The sequence below is a fragment of the Melanaphis sacchari genome, unplaced genomic scaffold (assembly GCF_002803265.2).
Source record: "Melanaphis sacchari strain LSU unplaced genomic scaffold, SCAv2.0 Contig10_pilon_pilon, whole genome shotgun sequence".
Lineage (NCBI taxonomy): Eukaryota > Metazoa > Arthropoda > Insecta > Hemiptera > Aphididae > Melanaphis > Melanaphis sacchari.
The window spans coordinates 3,331,901-3,353,898 of record NW_020270420.1 but is presented as its reverse complement, the minus strand read 5'-3'; the positions used below and the strand labels follow the sequence as shown (position 1 = coordinate 3,353,898).

Sequence of the window (21,998 nt, the reverse complement as noted above, 5' to 3'; positions counted from 1 at the left end):
ATAATATTCTGAGAAGAGACACTATTAGTGACCACTCAACGGCGTCTATTTTTAATGATACCTATTCTATGATTTATTTGTGTTGAGTAATTTTAGTAATTTCTTTTCCTCTTAAGAATAATTACTATAATATTATAAATTATAATATAATATAATAATGTACATATTATTGTTATTAGTGATTAATTAATACATTATAAGTCAATACTAACATACTGTAGAACGGTGTTAATGGGTCCGTAAGCGTGTAGAATAGAAATTACTTAAAATTAGTCAAAAATTTTGAAAATTTAATCGTGTAACGGTGAAAAGTTTCAACTACAATAACGATTACTATTCATAGAATTACAGCACAACAACTGAAATCGTTAAAAGATCTATAAGAAAAAAAATTGTCTACGCATAATAATGAAAGACATTAGAGAGGTCTGATCCGACGCCAACAGTAGAATTGTGTTCTCTTGAATAGGAAAGGATATAACTTTTTGAGATAATAATAAGTGTTTACTGCAGTAAAAAGAATCACTCTGTATGCTATATACACTATTATATCACATACACGTGTGTACTAGCTATAACATTAAATATAGCTAAATGCGATGATGCCTATAAGCATATTATATACACAATATAAAACACCTGTGTTCACAGCAAACCAACGGTCGAGGTGTGGAAAATAAAATCGTATTGTATAATCGACTTTTATACATCATTATTTGATCGTAAGCACTGCACATTATTCAAAATATTTTCAATCGTTAAGTGTACACGTGATTTCGATTTATCAAATAATATAGGTAGGCATTTCGTTCAACCCGTTTCACTCGACATGTAATGCGGTTCGCGTCTCAAATATTTTCACAAAAATAAGATGCTAGCGTTTATCACATTATTTGCGATTTATTTTTCATCGTTTTGATAATAAATACACGTCATATCATATTATTATAAAACGTTTTTGTTAAAAAAAAAAAAATCACCATCGGCCTAATATTTGCAATAACCGAAATAGACAGGACGCCGTCGATGACCCGTACAGAAGAGGTGCATCAGTATTAAATCGATAGTCAATAAAACACCTACTGTAGAATCATGCAAGTCCGACACGTCATTGTGTTGATGCTGTTGTTGGCGGCGGTACCGTTACAAATGTACCTGATCAAGCACAATCAAAACTTCAAACACTTAGTATCGGAAATCGTGAAGAACATACCGAATGACCTGCTGCAGCTGTCCATCCACGTTGCCGGATACATCCACGTTGCGAGTAAGTGATAAGTTACCCGGAAATTCAAAACTTTTTTTTTTGAAACTATGAATGCATAAATTTATTAACAAATGGTTTTTAAATTTCGTTCCGTAAAATGTAATTATAATGCATCGACAATTTCGCTATAGTACCAACATCTTCTACTCTCACGAAATCAACTTGTGACAACTAAAATAAACCTCCACAATCATTAGACTCAATATAGGTATAATAACAAGTGATATTCTAAATATTATGAATAGAATAAGCGGCTTTCTTTTAATTCTGATGACTTCTTTAGGATTTAAGCTGAAAAGACAATGAATGTATATAATATAATGTATTGGTTTTACGATCATGTGATTTTATTTGTCTGTCATCTTCTAAACCTAGTTTTTATGTCAAAGGATAAAAAGTAAAAAATTCCCAGTGATTTACAAAATAACCAAAAAATTACTTAAGTCATTTTTTGTAATTTTAACCGTAAAAACTAGAAATATATTAATTTTGTATAGAATATACATATAATACATAATTATCAAAATATTTTGGCACTTTTTGAATTTCAAATAAAAATTTGAATCTATCTACTGCTTATAGTAATTTTTTTTTTTATAAAGTCAGAAAGCTTAAACAATTAAAAGTCATAATTTATTTTGATCCTAATTAAATAGTATCGAAAATATAAGAACATACATTTTTTTATAGAGATTTGAAGTTTCACAAAATTGAATACAGTAGAAACTCGATTAACAGAAATACAATAATACAAAACAATTTTTCAATAAACGTATATATGTATTTTACAACGTAATTTTCAGAAAAAAATTAATATAATAGTTATAAAATAATAATAAGTAATAAATAATAAATATGTACTAATAAATAATAAATACTAATAATGTAAATAATATGTAATATGTAATAACTTAAAGAATACCATTCTAAAAAATATTAAACAAAATAATCCGTCATCTTTATTGAAAATTATCGCATTTATCGCATTTATTACATTGATAATATAAACAATATAAACTATTTTTATACGCAAGAGAGTCGCCGCGTTAGGTACCGCGACGATTTTATCGCAATCGCATCGTTAATTTTTTTTTTGACGGTGACCGATGACGGATAACAGAAACTGACGGTAAATCGAGTGACGGTTAATCGAGTTTCTACTGTACTTAAAAGAAAAATAACGATTATAGTTTACGAAACATATTTTTCCTGGCTTAAGTAAAATAAAATGTAGCAACCCTAACAGCTAACAAACAAAGTGGAAAGGTGCAAGGGGACTTAGTCCCCCTACCTCTAATGGTGGTTAAAAAGCGTCTTCTTTAATGGCTTTAACAAATTATTCGTAAAGTACCTACACCAGAACACCTAATTAAAACCAAACATTAGTCAACATAATTCAGAATTCCGTTGAGATTAAATCTTGGTTTTTATTTTTTTTTTTTGTCAATTATTACTTTATTTTTATGTGTTCAATATAAGTTATGGACTATTTAATATATGTGTAAAAATAATTAATTTTATTAGTTATTAATTATTACAAATGGCTATACTGTGATCAATTGATCAATAGATATACAATTAGCCGATAACATAATGATATTAAAAAATAGGTATCTTATATATGTTATTGAAAAAATAAATAGTTTAACTTAAACCGTATTACTTATAGAAAAATATATCACCTAAAATTAACATAAATAAATGGTACACACATATTTACAAAAAATCGTTTTCTATACGTAATAAATAATGATTATCATTAACGTATGCACGCTGCATTCCCATGTCTGGTGTACTTGCCAAATACGCTAATAATTGAGCACTTGTACAAGTAACCAAGTACACTGTTCTCACAGCTGGTTGTTTATAGCAAATATTGGTGGTAGAGGCCAGTGGCGTAATTCAGAATTTTAAAAAAAAAGGGTATCAAAAAATACTTCAAGGTAGACTTATGGGGGCTTTGCCACCACACCGCCCTTTATAATACATTGATAACTCATCACTAAGGCTCGGATTTTAATGCACTAAAAACTTACTAATGAAATTTTAAAATTGTTATCGTTTTATTTTTAGTTCGTAATAATATATAAATTTGTATTTAAACTTAAAATTAAGATAAGAAACAATAAAATATAAATGAATAAATATAGCAGATGGAGGGATATTTTCCCCCTCCCGTAATTACGCCTCTGTTGGAGGCCACATTTTAATAATAATTCAATATTTTCACTTTTTTGTTATTTTGTAAAAAAAAAAATTTATATTAATGTACATTAAAAAAATGATTACATTATAAAATATTATTTAATATTAGTACTCATTAACTTTGGCGTCATTAGATCTGGTCCAAAGTTAGCATGCTACTGTTTTTCCTGGTCTTCACAAATCAGTCGTGGGATCAGTAATACAAGTATACTGGCCGTTCCTTTGACTTTTGTCACATTTACCGACAATCCTCGGGAACGGCACCAGTAACAATAATTGTACAAGTATGCTGATCCAACGGAATGGTAAGTAACCACCAATACCAAATATAGGCCAAGTACACCAGTCGTGGGCTTACAGTGGTCTACATAATGACGAGATACACGCGAAATCTAATATACCTACACTTAAGTGACTCCTTAAGTTTTATACAAATTAATTTTGTTGCTATGAATTTTAATACTTACGAAAGTCATTATTAAATTTTCATTTGTTTAGTTCAAAATGATCATTCAATTTAAATGTATGTACTGTATACCCAATACTAAATCTATAAAATAAAAATACTAGTAGTGTGATTGTCAATAACAATACAATATACTACAATTTAAATTTAACTTTAATTTTTATGACATATTAGTAATATATTAATAATTTACTAAATAATATTGAACACCTTAAATTAGTAAGAAATTAAAAATATCTATTATGTGTTCTTATTTTAAAAAACAGCGTTGTTTTAATTTTTACTATAGATTTATATTATCTATTGATATGAAATAACGAAATGTTTGTCATGCGGCATTATAAATAGGCAAATTAACTACACTTATGTCGTGAATTTGTTTTTAACTCATAAATATGTTTACACGTTTAAGTTTTAAATAAACTTAATACTTTATTAAAGTTCATAATATTATTAATAGTTTTGTTTTAGAAATTATGTAAAATAAATAGATTTCAATAAGTAAATTATTTAGACCCTAACCTATGGTATTTGATGGATTAATCTTTGTTTAAATATGTATTAAGTTTTAATATACATTGAACATCAAAAACTAACTATAATATATAAAATACAAGCTAACTTTTTTTGAATTCAAATAATAATTAATAACAACTTATTGGAAACCTTAAATAAAATGTTCAAGCTTTTTTAACAAACTAAGAAATTTTTTATGAACATTTTAGTAAAAAAAAAAATGAAAAATTTCAAATATCTATAAAGTATTAATAAATCAAAAAAAGTCAACTCATTGAAAATTAAACCATGGCTAGAAAATTATATAATTAACATTTAATAAAAATTTCAAGTATCTGTATAGTTATTAGTTTTAGAATTAGATATAACAAATTAAAAATAGATTTTTTCAAAAACCACTTTTATATAAAACTTCCTATTTTTGCCAATTAAGAAAAGTACTGGAAATGTATTACTTTGACTCCCTCCTTTCCACCAAATATCAACTAAATTTACTTTCTTACAAGAAATAATAATGAAGTAGAAAATTTAATCTAAGTATTATTAACGTTTCAAAAGGCAATCATGAAAAATAACATCATCACTCTCCATATCAAATACAAAATAATAAAAATTATTTTAGTGTCTATTATATTGAATAATTATTTAAAAATCCAATACTTAAACTCACTTTTTCAAGAAAATTACCTGCTTAGCACATTCAACTATTTAAGTCAATCAGAATCATTTAAAGATGATTCAACAGAAGACCAAGAAGTACCAAAAAACTTAATTCGAAACTTTAGACCACCTCATTTAGAATATAGAATTGGACAAATAGTATTGACGCAGACTATGATAGCTGGCATTATTGTTGGATGGAACATTGATATAAAAGTAAGTATACAATACTTCAACACAACTTAATACTAACTTAATTCAATATACAAATAAATTTAAATGATAATACAACCTTCAAATCACTTCTATCCCACTTATTGCTGCAAATAAATCATAAATTAACTGTTCATATTATCATTTTTAAAAGTATAATATGCATATTATTACATTCAATATTAGAAAAATGTACCATCAGTTCAGGCTTGAGTAAGCTACACCAAAGTTAAATCACTTTTTACTTAATATTTTATAAACAAAAACAATTGTAACCATAAAAAAAAATTGAATTATTTTAATTTATGAAATTCCTACTTTCTATTTAACTGAAAATTAGTTTATGTGATAACAAATACAACAACTCACAGTATAATTAATTAAAAAACTCAAGCAAAATAGGTTTAAATTGTGTAATAAATAAAATATGTTACGTTTAAATTTGTATATAAATAAAATAGTTAATTATCATTGATTAATAAAAATTTTTTATTTCATTAGGATCTGACTAAAGAACCAGAATACTTCATATTAACAGAATTTCATGAAGAATTGATTAAAATAGACCAAGATAAAATACTAATTCAATTGGAAAACATCAAGGTGATTTAAATCAAATTTTCTAAAGAAAAATTAACATTACCATTATTTAATATAAAATAAAACTGAACATTTTAGATAGAACACAAAGAGATAGACCTATATTTTGAAGATTTTGATGGAGCTAGATACATACCAAAGAAATCGTTACAAAAGATGTACCCTAAAGACTAAGTCCACTGTCAAGCCAACTGTATAAATACATTGGCAATAAGTAATCTAGATAATTAGTAATAAATTTGAAAAATGTATGGTACAATATTAAGGAAACTTGGTAAAAATAAAAAAACAAAGTTCTTTAAATTGCGTGTTTTATTTTAAATAAAATGTCTAAAAATGTCCATATAAAAAAAAAATACTGAGGTTAATTAAATTTTTGGAATTGTAAAATCAAGCATGGGTTGTCTGGGAACTTCAATGTTTAGTATTCTTCACCACCTTCACCTTCTCCTTCGACGGAGTCCATGCCAACCTCTTCGTAATCCTTCTCTAAAGCAGCCAAATCTTCACGGGCTTCAGAGAATTCTCCTTCTTCCATACCTTCTCCAACATACCAATGGACGAAAGCACGTTTGGCATACATCAAGTCGAACTTGTGGTCCAACCTAGCCCAAGCTTCAGCAATAGCTGTAGTGTTAGACAACATGCAAACAGCACGTTGTACTTTGGCCAAGTCACCACCGGGAACCACAGTTGGGGGTTGGTAATTGATACCAACTTTGAAACCAGTTGGACACCAGTCAACAAATTGAATAGTCCTCTTGGTTTTGATAGAAGCAATGGCAGCGTTGACATCTTTGGGTACGACATCACCACGGTACAACATGCAACAAGCCATGTATTTACCATGACGTGGGTCACATTTCACCATTTGGTTGGCCGGTTCAAAACAAGCATTGGTGATTTCTGATACAGACAACTGTTCATGGTAAGCCTTTTCAGCAGAGATGACTGGGGCATAGGTGACCAATGGGAAATGGATACGGGGGTATGGGACCAAATTGGTCTGGAATTCAGTCAAATCAACATTAAGGGCACCATCGAAACGGAGAGAAGCAGTGATTGAAGATACAATCTGGCCAATAAGACGATTCAAATTAGTGTATGTTGGACGTTCGATATCAAGATTACGACGGCAAATGTCATAGATGGCTTCATTGTCAACCATGAATGCACAGTCACTGTGTTCGAGAGTTGTATGTGTGGTCAAGATGGAATTGTATGGCTCAACTACAGCAGTGGATACTTGAGGGGCTGGGTAGATGGCGAATTCCAATTTACTCTTCTTTCCGTAGTCAACGCTAAGTCTTTCCATCAACAATGATGTGAAGCCAGATCCAGTACCACCTCCGAAAGAATGGAAGATCAAGAATCCTTGAAGACCAGTACATTGATCAGCCAATTTCCTAATTCTGTCCAAAACAACATCAACAATTTCTTTTCCAATAGTGTAGTGTCCACGTGCATAGTTGTTGGCAGCATCTTCCTTACCAGTGATCAATTGTTCAGGGTGGAACAATTGACGGTATGTTCCAGTTCTTACCTCATCTAAAATTAAAATGTAAATTAGATTCTTTAATAGAAATTTTATATTTTACTAAACTTACCAACAACAGTCGGTTCAAGATCAACAAACACAGCTCTTGGCACATGTTTGCCTGAGCCAGTTTCACTGAAGAAGGTGTTGAAACTGTCATCTCCACCTCCGATGGTCTTGTCAGATGGCATTTGACCATCTGGAGCAATTCCATGTTCCAAACAGTACAATTCCCAGCAGGCATTACCAATCTGGACTCCGGCTTGACCAACATGTACTGAGATACATTCACGCAATAAAAATAAAGAAATTAAAATATTTAATAGGTTCTCAACAATAAGTTATTTCAAAAACAATTTAAATCCATGACATTAAAATTTCAATCAAATGTATAAATTAAAAATAAAACGATGAATACATAGCAGCTATAGCTCACAGGACTGTAATGATAATACAGATTTTATACCTATAGAAATATTTAGTTGTCTTCAAAACCACCAATAATATTTTAAATTTAAAAAAAAAATATTGAGTCTGATTATGCAAAACCATTATATTTATACAGCTAACTCTATAAATCAGAAATTTAATTTAATTTTAAAAAAATTAATCAAATGAAGCATCAAATAATATCATTCAATTTATAGGTATAATTCAAATTAAAAAAAAAAAAAAAATTTCAAGGATGAATAAAATAAAAATATAGTTATAACTGTAAATTACTGAAAACAGTACATTATATGTGTAATTTAAGACACTAATTTCACTTACTAATAATTAATAATAGACGAGTTAACGAGATGTAACATTTTAATTGCCTATTTATCTTATCAAAATCGAAAAAATCAAATAAGAAAAAAAAGTTAATTAGTTTTTCTCATGACTTTCAATTAAAATTTTAGCAACCAAGTAACTACTATACCTCAAAAAAATTTCCAACATTAAAAAATAATTGATCATTAATATTTTTTTTTTTTATTATTTAACAATTAATAAATATAAATATTAAATACGTCTTAATGCATAATACAGACACTTAGGGGTTAAAAAAACCAAACTTTTTACAGTCATACAAATCGGTAATAATAATAAACAATAACCTAGGCACCGCCACCCACTTTATCACGACCAAAAAAAAAAAAAAGAAAAAAAAAGTTAAATGTAACGATGATTACGCCCTTACCAACGTTTTGTCGCGTCAATGATAATCATAAAAAGTCTATCGGATTTGGTCTCAATCTACAAGCCGTTTCCCAAAAACAAACCATAAGAACAAAATACCTAGATCCTAGATATTTAAATGATATTTTTGTCAATAGCATTTCGTGAAAAGAATAACGCGAGTCACGTCCGTTTTAAAAAAATCGCCACGTCGGCCGAACATACAAAGACGTTACCGGCTAACGGTTTTTCGTGCGGAATTCCGGTCACGCCCATTCGGTAGCTAGTCCGATGGTCAAAGATCGGAAGCGAACGAAAAAAATTGGTAAACGGTGACGGTGACGGAAAGAATGTCGGCCGGAAATAAAGTAAGACGACGAAATACGGCCAAGATGACGAGCGACCGGCCCCGTAGCGCGGACGTGTCAAGATGGCGCAGCCACCGGTGATCGTTCAGACGAGTGTTAACGAGATGTACGTAAAACGAATAAAAACTTGGGCAATATTACAACGCCGAGGTAAATCGAGTATCGTTTACTTACCATTTTGAAGTTTGAGTGTTTTCGTTGGATAGGAACGAACGGTTGAGGTTAAACTCTAAAAGTTTATTATGTCAGACAAGAAGCGATCGAAGCGGCTTCGTACACGTCCAAACACAAATTGACGCCAAACGGCAGACGGCGTCCGTGTTGTATGCTCCGAAACCCGTCTGCAGATCGACGACGCGCTGTTCGGCACACCGGCAATGCGGTGCCTACGCTTCCCACCACATCCGCACCGCTTGCGCTATGAATCACCAACGCACACGCAACCAACGTACCCCGTCTCTCCGCCCACCCCGTCCAGCGTTCGTTTCAGTAAGAGTCCGTTAAATTATTTCCTTTTTAATATTTTTCATCGCTCTCGCCCCATCTCTCTCGGCAGTTCGTCTGTCACGTACTCACTCACTCGCTACTCACTCTCGCCTAACCGCCAATACTGCGCCTCGCCCCTACGCCCGACGTGTTATCGCCGTTCGTTTCCCGTCAAATGACTCGGTATGGCACTATAGCGAATAGCGATATGGCCATGTCGGCGGCACGGGCGTACGGCTCCCGTCGGAATCCAACTGAATACGTAACCTTTGACCGAGCTTAACGGTCGTTTTTGTTTTCGACTCTGTTTGCCGTTTGATGTTGATGTTATATTAACGTCGACAAAAGCGAACGATCTTGTCACGTTTAAAACAACCTTTGTTTTCCATTTCGTTTGCCCATTCGACGGCTTTTGCCCGTGACGACACGTTGATAAATAATAAAATATCACTTTAAACTCGACTTACACGTACCCGTCCAGTGTTTTTACGCGATATGCCGTTACAAATTGCATCATTTTTATTGTACATTACTACGAAATGCTACATAGGATTTTAAAACAGGAATATAATTTGATAGGAACGCCTATAAAATCGACTTCTCACGATTTTATCAAATAGGTAGTGTACAAAATTACGCTGAAAAATTAAAATGGAAACTTATTTACCTATTATTACATTTACAAATTTATTATAAATCTTAATATTCGTAATCGATATTAAGCAACTGGATTCATACTATTATGATTATTGATCTATATAATATTCATATAATACTTTAATACTTATATCATTCAAAATGAATTTAGCTCAAACAGCCAAATGCATACGAGAATTATGTACTGTATATAAACTTGTATATAGTAAATTGACTTGCAAGTATGCTACTGCAGTATTTCAGGTAAATAATTACAGTGTATACGATTTTTTTTTCATTGCTATTAAACTTAACTGACATGCCTTCATACATAATAATAGCACACTTATCATATTAGTCATATTAGTAATAACTAATAACATACCGATCATTTTTTTTCCTTTAATATTTGTGTTAACTACACGACTATATGTCTATACTATATTATTATATTATATACTTAGTGAATGGTCATTAATGACATTTGTAAAATGATTTTTTGAAATATAAATTTCTAAAAATGTATATAACATTATCAATAGGCCTATTGCCATGTATTAATAGTAAAACTAGATTTACTGTAAAGTAACTTATCTGCCACTCTGTATCACATTAAATAGTTCAATGCGTAGGTATCTAAAACACTTTCAATTTTTCAAGGTATTGTAAATAAATCTTGATCAACTCGAATGTAGGCATGACGTATAAAATTTAATATTTTAGACTGATATTATATCAATGATGTATAATATTAAAAATCTAAGCTATTAATTGTTAAATTTGTAAGCCCTACATCAAATATAATAATTATTATTACGTTATTATTAAAATGACTTAATTTCGGGCTAATAAAAACCGATCAATAAACGATTGTTGGAAAACAACAAGTGAAAAGTAACTAGTGACTTAACATGAATAACAGAATGATATATCATCAAAATGTGTACTACACTTACATGTTATTGTAATTAATTGAATTGAAGTATATAGGTACCTACATTATTATAAGTATATTAAATTTTAAAATTAATGAGCTGCTCAACAATAATAGAATTGCACTTCAAAAGTTTCTAAAACATTATTTCCAGACAAAAGAAAACTGTCTATAAAAACATTTATATTATTCAAAAAAAATATTTAATATAGATAAGCATTAAAATATCTCAACAACAGTACCAAATGAATAAATTTGTTTAGAGTTTATTGAACCTGTGCTTGGTAAACATCTGTGTTTTACTTATACTGTCGAAATGAATGCCAAAAGTCCAGGAGAATTAATTTATTATTAGATACGTCTAAGATAGAAAAAAAAGTTCTCAGTGTCTAAAATGAAACATTTTTTTGTTCTTCTCACTCTCTTCTTGTATTTCTTATTTACGATCTGTCTGTACTTTGTAGACATCGCCTACTTATTCAACGAACCACGGTTAAAATATAGAATAATAATATAAAGTATAGACATATACGTCTAATACGAGTACACAGAGAATAAACCATCTAAATTAATTTTTTTTTTTTAGTATAAGAGTATATCAGATAGTTTTTGTTTCTTTTCAGGGTATTTTTGTACAAGCATTAAATTAAATTTACAAATGTAATTACTAATTAGTGATTATCATTTAAAAAATCTAATTATTATAACATTTCTTCATGGTTGTTAGTTATTGCTGTAGAGTTTCGAAATAATTATTTTTAAAACAATAAAACGAAAATATTTTTAATTTTGATTCAGGTTTTAATTGAAGGATTCTTTTAATTTTAGTTTTTTTATAAACATATTACATTTTAATTTTAAATATTATTTGATCATAATATTATACCAGATACTTTTTATAATTGTGTTATATTTTAATGTAATGTGTTGTATTTTAATGATTATCACTGTTATCAGTTATTTTCACTAATATATAAAATAATTAATTTTAAATCATAACCTAATATTAATATAGGTAACGCATATTATTCAACTATCATTTATTACTTTTGAGTTTTGATTATTCTTTATTAGTAACTAGTAACTACTAACTATTAACTATTGAAAATTGATCTCAAATATTACTTAAGTACATAATACATGCAATATTACAATATTATGTAGTTAATATTTTATAGTTGTAGGTATGCACATGTACATTATATGTAAAAAAACTGAATGTTCTATGGGTGCCCCACGTTTTTATTATACTATAACTATAATATGTCTATAAGGGTAAAGTATAAAAAATGGGGACTTAGGTAAAGGGTGGATATATGAGTCATCTGACTTAACTTTACATATTATGTTTCCAATGAATATTTTAAATTAATAATATAAAAAATTACTCTTTGAAACATTTTTAACTATAATTGTTTTAGTTATGTAGGATTATTGTTAAAAATGCAAATGATTAATAAATGTTATTTAATTATAAATTATCACATTTTAAAATATAGTGTTGATTTGATAACATAATTCAATATTTGAATATGTTATAAGACAATGAAGTTGACTTTATTAAAATAACAGTATAACTATCTGAAGTATTTGTTGTTTATATTAGGTGTATAAACAATACTCAGTAATATTTTTATTAAAATTAAATACTTTACATATCATATACACTTTACAGAATAATTCACAAAGTATACTTATCCCTTTTTTAATGCAATTATTCTAAATCTGATTTTTAGAATTTTTAAATAACTTATAGATTAATATTTTCAAATTCTTGAGATTTTTTGCATTACTTAGAAGGTATCAAATTCTGTTTTTCAGCTGAGAACCCCCTTTATAGTCTTTATACTATAAATTATTATTAGTAGATTATTGCGAACATTATTTAATAATTACTAATAGCAGTAATAATTAATATTCCGTAATCAAATAAATTAATACATGCAAATTTTCAATTTTTGTTATGTGTCAACAAAAAATGACCATCGTTGAATTAAAACTTGTAAATAATTTTCATTTACTTGGAATCTTATAAAATTTAACATTCTAAACAACGAAAACGATTAAAAAAACCTGATTAAGTATGAATTTTGTCTAGTATTATTTTATTATATAACCCAAACCCATATTACATGGATTAGGAATCGCTAATATTGAGTATCCAGAACATAGGGAAAGCTCCCAAACTGCATCCAATTGCACAACAAATTATTGAGTTTCACCAGTCATCTTACTCGAGATTTATCCTTAAACGGAATGTTGTTAAGCGGTCAATGTGAAACAACAACATGACGTGTTTACCGTACGAAAACAGAATACCGTACAAGTTTAACCTATTCGTAAAATGCATTATTAAAAAACACAAAATGTTTTCAGACTGCAGTGGCGTAATGTATTATTTTTTTGTTCTGTGAAAGCACAGTTATTCCGTTTTCTGATCTCTATTAGTCAGTTCCTAATCGCACAGTCGATGCATGTTTCAACGTTTGTACTTTGTCGTGGCACATTTAAAAATTTTATAATATAATGTGGTGGAAAATGAATTTATAACGTGGAGGACACCGTCTGTCCGGCGACAGTCGGAAACAAATAACAATAACATTCAATATTTTATTGATATGAGTAGGAAATTTAATTTATCCAATAAACGAACAAAAATATGCGTCGACAATTTTTTTCGGGACTTTATAACATTTTAACCCGTAAACACCCAGTCATCAAACGCGAAGTGCGAACGCCCTAACGCTCAAATCGATTCATAGTTCATAATGTTCATATCCCGTCAACCGTTTGTAAATTGTAGTGTAGGCAACAGAGCACGGTGCCACGGTGCATGCCGAGCGGCGAACGAGGAGTTTCAGTTGTTTCAGTTTTGGTCGTTTAGGACGATGGCGTCGGCGACGATTCGAAAAGGTGCACGGAAGAAACGGTTTGTCTGGAGAACGACCACCGATGTTCGGCACGGCCAAACAATTCCAAATATGGGCTGCGCGCGCCACTCTGCGACGGCGGCGACCTCCGTGGTCCGTACCCACGCCACGGCGAATACGACAGTCTGCCCACTGGCCCACTCTTCACCCTCCCGTCCTTGCCGTGGTTACGTACGGCTTCGATTTTCGTTTTTCAGCACAGACAGAAGTAGGTATTCTATGTATGTAAATTCTTTGTTTCCATGTTGTTCTATCTAATGCAGTGTTGTTCAGTGCCCGTTTTTCACGTCCACCACCACCCGTCCCTTACAGGTTCTTGTTTTTTGCCCGTACTCATCGAAAAAACATTAGCAATAATTTATAAATTGTAATATACAAATTACCAATACTAATACATTACCTAATTATTACACTTAACTACTTGATGTCGCGGCCTTCAAACAGTCCACACGGTAATGATAGTGTCACCCGCGTGTGGGCGCGTTCGGGTGTAGCCGCATTTTTTTTTTAAATCAACAATAAGCCTACCAATTAGTAATGTTTTAATACGACTCGAATAGAGGAAGCTTTCGATTTGCACCGGAGAACGTCACATACATTTGTGCATCAATCAACCGTGACTGATCAGGAATCCATGATTTTCGATTAGGTTTCGACGACGAGATATATAATATTTTACATGTGTGCACAGTACACCTGAACATCATTCCCAGACTCTGTCGATTGTGCGTATATAATATTGATCACAATCATTAAATATTTACTAAAATGGTCATTTTTAAGTCCGGTATCACTTCTCGTCATATACGAATGTCTACTTGTGCACCTAATGATCATATCACAATTTATAATATTTCATAAGCGATATTTTCTGTGATAGGTAAATACATTTCACCGCGATGTCGTGTAATGACGTGAAGATCTATATTACACGATAATCGATCAAAAATTCCGAGCTCATAGTATTTTGAGTCAAACAAAAAGTCCATAAATACAAATTATTCTGTATTCAAAATTAAAATTTAAAATAAAATAATATATTGTATTTAAATGGCTTTTACAATATTATATTATAATAATTGTATATAGATTATAACAGTAAAATAAATATTTGTATTTTTAGACTTCTGGTCAAATTCAAAATTAATAAAATATGCTCGGACCTTTTTGTCTAACAGTAAAAAATGAATCCATACTTTTTTCAAATTTTATTTTATCCACGGGCTTAACAAAAATAGGATACATATAATATAGAATAAGAATATTCTATTTTTTTACCAATAAAATTTACTTCTAATTTTTTAATATATTTGTATATACTATAGGACATATAGCCATGTAGAGATTAAAACAATACATATTATGTATATTGAGGATATTACATAACATATTATATTAATGTATAGAAATATTTTAATTACAGTTTTATGAATACACTTCCAAAGTTTAGATCACAAAAAAATTTATTATAAATATAACTGTTACGTTTCATAAGTATAGTGTAGTGGTATTTTTTGATATCTTACTTAAAAAAAAAAATAATTAATGAAAATTAATACTTTATAGTTTATAGGTTTTTAGTTCAAGTTAGCTTTGTGCTCAAACAATTATTATTCTAAGAAAAAATAAATATGTGTACCAACACTATACAATAACAGTATATTTACTAAATAGTAGGTAACACGATTTTCACTCCATTCTACTTTCTAATATTGTAACTTATAACTGCGGTGCGCCAGTTATTGTACTAAGTTAACTATTTAAATAATAACAAAAATGTAGTGCCAGTCACTTGCGTGTTAAAGTACAAAAATTAAAAAGTTGCATGTTAAATAGGTACCACATGACAGCACATGGAAATCATTTTAATTCCATTAAAATTGTTTTGACCTAAAAATGGGTATTTTATATGCAATTCAGTAGCTGATTCAAAAGTGAATCAAAGAAGGGTAGTTAAGGTTTTTCAAATCATAAAGCTACAAAAATATTTAATATAAAATCGGGAGGGAGGGCTTATACTTAGACTAGGCACATTATTAAAAGTTTTTCATAGTACTTTCGATTAAAAACATGGATATATTTCAATATGAAACTATATTTATTTATATTTACTGTTATTTTTTGTTTCACTTTACTAGGAAAATTGCTATCATACTATTTATGCGTTAGTTGAACGGAAATAATAAATACGGGTACCACATTATACTGCTCAACTATAATTCGGATGTTTCTTTGATAAACTACTTCAATTATTATTTACATACTTATCATAATTCATAGACATAAAAATATGTTTGTGTCTATATAATGGTATTTACTACTATAAGTACCTACTATCGTTGTATGACGTATGTGTAATAGCGTATGAGTCACCCCATATAACATCGTGCGTTATGCAGTACATCGATTAAACTTTAATACGAAATAGCCAATAGGTACCCTGCAATTTTATTATACTGTATACTATTGTCGCTAAGTAATACGGGAGACGGTAGTTTACAGTATACACAATAATGTAGGGTTATTGGATGACTCACAATTCCCAAACTATTTTATACAGTCATGAATTCATAGCGTGTTATAGTAACGTTAAATTTCAACTTTTTTATTATATAACGAGAGCTTACATTTTTTTATTGTGTGTATAAAAACAGTAAAATATAAAATTATTCATACAAACGTAAGATTATTTTATATACATAATTCAGAATAACTAATGACTTATATCTATATACCTAAATTACAGTAGTACTCCTATAGTCTATAGTACTCACTGGCTATTGTACGAATTTTCGATATATTTTTAGAATTGTAAAAAAGTTTTTTTTTTATTGACTTGCACAAACTCTTACAAAATGCAATACCTATGTCCTATATACAAAATTGTATTCAATAGCTTATAAATTTAAACGAAATATCCTTAAAATTTATCGAGTAGAACAATCATAAATCTATAAACTATAATTATTATTGATTAAAATAATAATAAAATAATATTAATATGCTAAAAAGTAACAACTGTCAAACACAATAATGTTGACAATAAGAGCAGCGAATGTCGTACTGTAATATTTATCTTTCATCGAAATTGAATTTAATTAACGATTATCAAATTTATAAAATACCAGAACCATGGCTAAACAACATAGATTATCTATATTATATTTATGTATAAAAGGTGTAATAATATGTAAAATATATTGCTTGTGATCAGCGACGATTTCGTACTATCGGCGAATCATCACAGAATAATATAAATAGCATTTGATCAGTTGATTGGGCCATAACATCCATAGGAAATGAAATATGAATTAATGCACCATAAAATTTGAATAATGGTACAATTGAATATTTGAATTATAGTACCACGTCGACACTTGACAATATTATCATTGTAAAACATGTATAAACGTGAGTCAACAATGCATTTTGAATTTCAGTACACAAAGTAATAAAAATTCAATTTCTGATTGATGTGTAATTGATTTGAATTTTTTTTTTCAAGTAATTGCAGAGGCGGATCCAGCCCGTGATAACGGGGGAGGGGGATGAATATTAAAAATAACTTATATACGTGTAAGTTTTACTAGATATAACAGGCAATAGCAGTGTCGGCGTCCGCGGTCGGATACATGCAGGATTGCTTGCTCGCAACCGGTTCACTATAAAAAAAAAATAGCAACTTTATATTTAAATATAGACAATAAAGTTCCATTTATTCTAATATTTCATTCATTATTCAACCACTAATAAGTTAAACTGAGTTCGCACGACGTAAGATAAGTTTGCGACCTGGGATTTGCCGTGTTGTGGCTTAGGTATGCCCAAGGAAAAAAAAAATACTATTTATTTATAGTTGAATAATATTATATTGTTATATCAACTAAATTTATGATGATTATAAGTTTTATCTAATATAAAACCATTAAAATAATTATTTTAATATTGTTATATTATTATTTATTAATACAGTAATATTGATAAACAATATTTTCGTTAAACCGACTACATTTATGATATAATATTATTAATAACCTACCTGTTACAATAATTATTCATCAAACCAACTTGTTTTATGGTTGGATTTACCAAAGATTAAAGTTACTAGATTTTAACGTTTTAATTTTGTAAAATGAACAAAACATTTAGTTGGAAATGTTATTGTTTTAACCAATCCATGCGTAAGTTTTCTAAAGAACCGAACGCCAAACGAAGAGTTAAATAAATAATCATTCTGGTCATTACCAACTGGTGAACCAGTAACATTTCATCGTCCGTGTACTAATAATTAATAATTAATACACTGTTTTATCATAATTATTTATGAGTTTGTGATAATATCGTAATCGAATTTCAACTTTAGTTCGGCGGAATGCTAATCGGCTGGACCGCACATCCAATGGCTACGTCTACTGATAGGCTTAAATTTTAATCTTTTAAGAAGATGTCGTAGTAAGGTATTCACGATGTATGTTGTACTGCATTACAGTAGTAGTTGGTGTCTTACACGCACGTAACATAGTAAAACTACATTTCGTAAAAATAATTTGTGGCTCGAACTCAGTTGATAGTTCATAATGTTCATATTGTTCATAAATCATAATATTTTCATTGACAAGATTACTATTTACTACATATTATAAGAATTATACAAGGACAGATAGCACAAATATTAAACAACAATGAAATGGAAGGGAAGATTAAGTTTTTCCGAAATTGCTTATCAGTTATCACTGAGTTATAAATCATGGATCATTCATTGTTATCGATTTAAGATTTTCGTGATTTCGAGACTTTGACGAACGTGCTCATTGCCGTTTTGCGTGTGCGATTTACATGTTGGCCATGTTGCAGATATATTATTTATTAAGATTTGTAGTTATTTGCATTTTATTTAGAAAAAAATTGTGAAGAAAAACCCACTCGTCGCCGTGAAATTCATTGACTTTGGCAGTTTGACTTGCTGATCATTCAGCACATCAGCACTGTTATTTATTTATTACTGAAGTGTGGTATATGACCACGTGATTGTTGATGTACTTCTATAGTGATTTTGGATTTAGGAGTTGTGAGTACTAAGCTTTTAACTTCTTTATCTTTGACGTTAATCGTTATTATTTTTTGATTAGAATTTTCATTTTTGATACTTTGGTCGTTTTGTTAATGACTTGTCTTGATTTTATATTTATTATTTTCGTATTTTTTCATTTACTGGGTTTACAGTTAACGTCACAATTACCATATAATTATGTAAGATAGTACTTACATATATTTTACCTATTTCAAATATAATCGTTCGGTTTTACTCTCGTCTCAATTACTATTATGTTTAAAATTTCTTTTTTTCATAAAAATAGATAGGTACTTAAATATTTTGTTAGTGTTATGCACTACCTATACCTGATTTATGTGTGACAAATATTTTCAATAATTTTATTCGTTTTTTTTTTTTTAAATTATTAGTTACTTTTACTTGTGCTTATAATAGGATGCATAATTGTACTTTTTCTTTAACTAAAAAAAACAACAAATAATTATTTAATACATTGACTGCTACATGACCACTGGCAGTCATTCAATAGGTATTTATTATATGCTAAGCATATTTTTCAATGTTTCCAAAATTATATATCATACTATATATTTGAAAAAAATGTATTACCTATATCAAAAAAATTGTAATCCTGCTACGCTACGGTTCTTATTTTGGTACATTATTGTAGTGCCATAGAAAAGTTAATTATATAAAACCAAATTCATTTATGGTCGTCAGTGATTATGTGGTGTGGTAGTAATAATGAACTATGGGTGCAAGCAGTCACAAATGTATAAAATTTGAGAATTATAGATGACCGCCTGTGGTCATAAGGCAGTCAACATGTGAATAAACTAAAGGCAAATTTTATCTTGTAATTAATAATTGGGGTTATGTTGTAGAGAATTTAATTTATGAATTGTTTAAGTTAAAACTAGCCAATTTCTATGTTTTTATTTTTAAACTATGAAATAATGACAATATTTTATAGTAATAGATGTTTAATTGAAAAAATAAAACAATTTAAAAAATGAAAGTTTATGTATGCTGTGATCAATTTTTGCATCCTTTAATGTATTTGGCAAGTGGAGCTTATGATTGTTTAATTAATAATTAGATACCCATACATATTTAAGTTATGTATGCTGTCATTATATAACAAGTCAACATTTAGCTTATTCATATTATTTCTTACTGCGTTTTTAGATTTAGGGTTTCATCATATTGTTTATTTTTTCTTATTAACAGGAAAGAAATTGACATATTATGGTTATGGACTAATGAAAATTGTTTATTAAATGATGAAGAATCAAATTATTTAATTTGTATTGCAACTACCATTAATTTATAAGCAGGTAAACAGTTATGACTTATAAAGTTATTAAGATTATTAAGTTATTATTAAGTTATTAAGTTATATAAGATTAAATATATAATAATACAAAATATAGTATGATTCTAAAATTGTACATGCACTTTAGATAGCAATTATTTGAAAATAATTTAATTCAATTAATAGTCACTTCCGTGGGACACAAAATGTCCCCCTAACAGTAGTTACTTCTAGTTTCTCTGATGATTGTTTAGAAGTTTCTCTGTTTAATTTTTATAGTTTATGTTGCTTAATTTATGAATGCTATTGTTGCTTATCAGTTTGACATTTTTAATACATCTTGAATGAGGTTTAAATTACAGTTAATAATATTTGTGTATCAACTGTACATAATGATGTTTATATTGTAATCATTACAACTTAGTATGTTCTTCGTTCTTCTATACAAAGGCTATATAGTGTGTTTCCTAAGGTAACATGAAATATTTCAGTTTAGTGCCATTGGATTGATATGGGGTTTTCTAGATGAGATAGGGAATACAGAAATACACATTTTTTGATGATTTTCAAATTTGTAGTTCTTTCAGTACACTTTTAATACCAAATTTGATGAGACTAACATTTTTAATTTATTTTGACCTCTTGATTAAGGTTCTAAAACCAAAATTGACTGGATGACAATGAACTAATGTTTAAATTTAAATCATTGAATTTTTCAATCTTATAATTTTACAAATTCCCCTGTAGTTTTTTCATTTAATGATTAAATTTTTTTTTATTTTTTATTAAATTCAATGAAAATACACATACAAGACATGGTTATAAATCATATTTAGGTACACGTGTCATATGTTATCTATGCAAAAAATGTATTCTTAACTTTCCTAAAAAAGTTTATTGAAGTGTGTAGTTGTACAGTTGTTATTAAAATTATAATCTAATACAAATGTATCTTTAATATCTCTTAAAAAACTTCTAAATACATTAGTCAGATTGACTAAATGTTATTCTTCCTATAATTGTCTTTTGAGTAGGTTAGTTGCTCCATGTGATTTTATATTACATTTTACTTTTATATGCCTCTATAAACACTCAATTTTTATGTTTGAACACCTGCATGTGGATTTATGAAATTCTTGCTATTAATAGTGATAAAATATTATAATGGGAAAATGTGTAAATAGTATAAGACACCTAAATTAACTATAGATAGCATATAGTTGATGACACATGTATCCATTTTTAATACCTAGATAATCATTTTAAATTATAGTAAAAATAATTGTAGTAACAGTTATTTTTTACATATAAATATTACATCAATATAGGTAATCGGCAAGGAAAACACAGGCGTTTATTCATACTCTATAGAGAGCTGCTTGATAATATTCTAAATTCTTTGTTATTTAAAGATATCAAGTCTTGTATTTTTTTTTCATTTAAGATATATTTGTATGACTAGATTGTTGGGAACTTGCAATTTATCTGCAGCCTGTACATCCACATATACCCAAACTATTTACAATACTTAAACACAACTGTTTTATTTTAAATATTTATTCTCATTTTTATTTTTCCCAATTATTAAAAAAAGTACTGACAATTTTTACTCTTAACACACTTCCCCCTCCTTTAAAGTATCAACTAAATT

The 21,998-nt window shown here is 28.9% G+C and overlaps 2 protein-coding genes across 2 annotated transcripts; one reads left to right on the top strand and one right to left on the bottom strand.

Moving 5' to 3' along the window:
- The first annotated feature begins 704 nt into the window (after positions 1 to 704).
- On the top strand, positions 705 to 6,196 carry LOC112603582. Its single transcript, XM_025352230.1, has 4 exons — positions 705 to 1,267; positions 5,134 to 5,330; positions 5,829 to 5,930; positions 6,006 to 6,196. The coding sequence occupies exons 1-4, from the start codon at positions 1,093 to 1,095 to the stop codon at positions 6,099 to 6,101; spliced, it is 570 nt and encodes a 189-aa protein (XP_025208015.1). The 5' UTR covers positions 705 to 1,092; the 3' UTR covers positions 6,102 to 6,196.
- A 33-nt stretch (positions 6,197 to 6,229) lies between these two features.
- On the bottom strand, positions 6,230 to 9,296 carry LOC112603545 (tubulin alpha-1 chain). The gene is made up of 3 exons (XM_025352161.1): positions 9,168 to 9,296; positions 7,535 to 7,757; positions 6,230 to 7,475 (listed from the first exon to the last, which is right to left on the bottom strand). Exons 1-3 carry the CDS (start codon positions 9,168 to 9,170, stop codon positions 6,349 to 6,351), a joined length of 1,353 nt encoding a protein of 450 aa, XP_025207946.1. The 5' UTR covers positions 9,171 to 9,296; the 3' UTR covers positions 6,230 to 6,348.
- Positions 9,297 to 21,998: the final 12,702 nt, after the last annotated feature.

What these genes read in the sequence shown, in the direction of transcription:
- LOC112603582 (XM_025352230.1), top strand. Translation starts at nt 1,093, where the DNA reads ATGCAAGTCCGACACGTCATTGTGTTGATGCTGTTGTTGGCGGCGGTA. An exon ending in CGGATACATCCACGTTGCGA is followed by an intron (nt 1,268 to 5,133) that starts GTAAGTGATAAG and finishes CACTTTTTCAAG; the next exon opens with AAAATTACCTGCTTAGCACA. An exon ending in GATGGAACATTGATATAAAA is followed by an intron (nt 5,331 to 5,828) that starts GTAAGTATACAA and finishes TTATTTCATTAG; the next exon opens with GATCTGACTAAAGAACCAGA.
- LOC112603545 (XM_025352161.1), bottom strand. An exon ending in TCTTGAACCGACTGTTGTTG is followed by an intron (nt 7,476 to 7,534) that starts GTAAGTTTAGTA and finishes TTTTAATTTTAG; the next exon opens with ATGAGGTAAGAACTGGAACA.